The sequence below is a fragment of the Sinocyclocheilus anshuiensis genome, unplaced genomic scaffold (assembly GCF_001515605.1).
Source record: "Sinocyclocheilus anshuiensis isolate Anshui unplaced genomic scaffold, SAMN03320099.WGS_v1.1 scaffold194, whole genome shotgun sequence".
NCBI lineage: Eukaryota > Metazoa > Chordata > Actinopteri > Cypriniformes > Cyprinidae > Sinocyclocheilus > Sinocyclocheilus anshuiensis.
Window position 1 is genome coordinate 1,795,587 of NW_015546074.1, and position 3,273 is coordinate 1,798,859.

General features: G+C 36.2%; 1 protein-coding gene across 1 annotated transcript in view; it reads left to right on the plus strand.

Annotated features, from left to right (window-relative positions):
* The window catches only part of LOC107699800 (myeloid-associated differentiation marker-like protein 2), a 2,196-nt gene extending 1,775 nt beyond the window's left edge, over nt 1–421 (plus strand). Inside the window, exon 2 of the mRNA XM_016501193.1 lies at nt 3–421. Coding sequence (XP_016356679.1) covers nt 3–421 — 419 coding nt within the window. The remainder of the gene's footprint in view (nt 1–2) is intronic.
* The last annotated feature ends 2,852 nt before the right edge of the window (nt 422–3,273 follow it).

Genomic DNA, 3,273 nt, shown 5'->3' on the forward strand with positions numbered 1-3,273 from the left:
AGGCTTCATTAAGGTTCTCGAGGCCTTCGTTGCCTGCATCATCCTCATTTCCCTGATCAGTTACGTGGGTCAACCGGCTCTGCTGTGGTGCATCGTGGCCTACGCGGTTCCTTTGCCTCTAACCCTCCTGACCATCATCACCAACATCTTGACCAAGTTAAAGAACTGTCTGCCCTTCAGCATTGATCGTTTCACAATGATTTTCCTGGTCATATCGGTTCTGCTTTACATCTCTGCTGCCATTCTCTGGCCCACCTACAGCTTCAGAGGAAACCCGCGGCCCAAAGACTGTCCGGGAAACAGCTGTATATGGAGCATCCAGTTTGTTGTGACCATCATGACCTATGTTAATCTCGGCCTGTATGTTGCTGACCTGGTCTTGACCTGCTTGGGTATCTGTGGATTCAAACGCTCTCAATAGTATCTGTATACTTAACCCTCTATGGTACAGAGTTGCCATATGGCAACAATTAACTTCTACTTATTTCCTTGTTATTCTGAAAAAAAAAAAAACAAGATATTGCAATATGGTAATTAAAAGAGCCAGCCTTAAGGTAGTTGATGTGCTGTTTTTAAGTCAAATTACATTTTAATGTTCCTCCAAAACACTTTTTCCCACTGTCACTCTCACATGGAGGACACCTGCTGAAGTGCTCCAGAAATTGCTCTATTAACCTAATTATTTGAACATCTCTTCTTAAGGTGGATTTTTTTTTGCATCATCTTTGATTAGTTACATACCGCTGTAAAGATAGTTTGCGGTTTGATATTCAGATTTCTTTTGGCTATAAATACGCAGTGCGCTGTCATAGACATGGAAATAATAGCCTACCGAATATCATTCTCCATGATTTGTGAATTCAAGTGACACTGTCCTTTGGGCCAAAATCAGGGTTTTTTTTCATAGCGACTCTTAATTTTATAATGCCTATAGCTCCAAAAGTTGGACACTTAGAGGAATGAAACCAGTGTCATCTTCACCAGCTTGATCTGTGATTTTTTTCACAGCAAAGCTCTTGTCCGTAAACCCCTTGGTAAGTCCGCTAGTAGGGAATGTGAAAGAAAGGCGTTCTTCATGTTTAACATCTAATACCAATAAACACACAGACTGCTGGAATACAAAAACATTGTTTCAGGTTTAGCTCGATTTGTGAAAACTTTCACAATCGCATTTTATCATATGGCAGTGTTTCTCTTTGTTAAGGGATCAAGAAAGGGTTAACTGACAAAAGCTATACTGTGAAACTTTCGCAAATCAGAATATTGAAGCCAAGTACTCAAGGAAAGGTACAACAACCAAAACTTTATTGTCAAACAAAGTGTACAAGTATATATGTGTATATGCTCATTTACCTAATGAATTGTAAACCGTTATTCACTGGAAAAGCACCGTATGACATTATTATACAAAAAATGGGGTCAGAGCAAAGAGAAACACTGCCACACGATAAAATGCAATTGTGAAAGTTTTCACAAATTGAGCTCGACCTAAAACAATGTTTTTGTATTCCAGCAGTCTGCGTGTTTATTGGTAATAGACGTTAAACATTAATAACTCCTTTTTTTCACATTCCTTACTAGCAGACTTACCAAGGCGTTTACGGACAAGAGCTTTGCTCTGAAAAAAATTCACAGATCAAGCTGGTGAAGATGACAACGATTTCATTCCTCTAAGTGTCCAACTTTTGGAGCTATAGGCATTATAAAATTAAGCTACGAAAAAAAACCCTGATTTCGGCCCGAAGGACAGCGTCACCTGAATTCACAAATCATGGAGAATGATATTCGGTATTATTTGCATGTCTATGACAGCGTACTGCGTATTTATAGCCAAAAGAAATCTGAATATCAAACCGCAAACTATCTTTACTGCGGTCAACAACATATCCGAATAATCAAAAACCAGAAAAATATTGTCTGGGATGTTGCTTAATGTTAAGGAGTTCGTCTCTGGTAAAACTTATAGAAGAAGAATGACAAAACACAGAACAAACAAACAAAAACAACAGAAGAATTGCGGAGCTCAGCGTCGTGGATGCCATTTGCGGCGCCATCTTGAAGGAGAATGGCAGTGCTCATGAAAACTATGTTGACAACTTACACAAGCTAATCAGTTATTACTCATTGTGCATGCATAATACTGAGCTAACAATAACTGAGTTGTCCAAAACTTCAGAAGTGTACTCTGGATGATTCTTTCATCTAGTCCCACAATGTTTTGGAATGTTCCAGAAAGCACAAGAATATTACAGAATATTGCAGAAAAAAAAAAGTAAAATTGGTACAAAAACTTATTTGTACTAATGTTTCTTAATTAATGATAGAAGTTCTCAAATTTGCCTGAACTAAATATTTACCAGAATATTGATGCTACATGAAAATAAATAGTACAGCATCACAGATATACAGAAGAACCATAAAACAATTTTTTTATATTTGTTATATTATATTATATTGTATATACAAGTTTCCCAACTAATAATGGTATATGAAATGAAATGTTTACATATATTATGTATTATATTTATGATCTACCGTTTATTTAGCAGATGCTTTTGTCCACTTAAAAATTTTAAAATTGTCATGCAATTTATCATAAAGATGCCAATAATATTAGCTGTGAAAATAATGTCAAAAGTGCATTACTACAATTGCAATTTCTGTGTTTTTATTTATTTAATTTTTTTTACAAACATAGGGCGAATTTATCACTTTATCTCCAAAATAAATCTTCAAAATGCAGTTCAACATGAAGATGAAGGTGGATCGTGAACTGCTTCATAACTTTGTGCATGTCAGAGCCTGAGTCGTAACTTCACTAAATCTAAACCCTGTGTTATTTCAATATGGTTGCTGTTGCATAACAGATCATGAGCCTCTACCTGCACATAATGAAGTTATGATACATGATACACCCAATATTATGTGTGTAAAAACTTACGCAAGACATTTCACATCTTAAACATTCTTGTGGCTGGTCCATTCTGTGGTGATCTGGTCTCCCCGGTGTAATTTTGGTAGAGATTTTGCCCAGTGACTGAGTACTTAAGCAGATGTCATGGACAACCTATATTTAAATCTCTTTTCTTTCTTTTGAAATGGCTGTATCTATGTACTAAAATAGCTTATCTAACAATAGAGGCACTTGTGAGACACCGCTGTACATTTTACAGCATATATTTAACAGTCTGTTCTTCTGTGCATTCATTCAATACTCAGTAATCAGACGTCTGATGTTATAGTTTTTAAGCAAAACACACATTTTACAGTGTT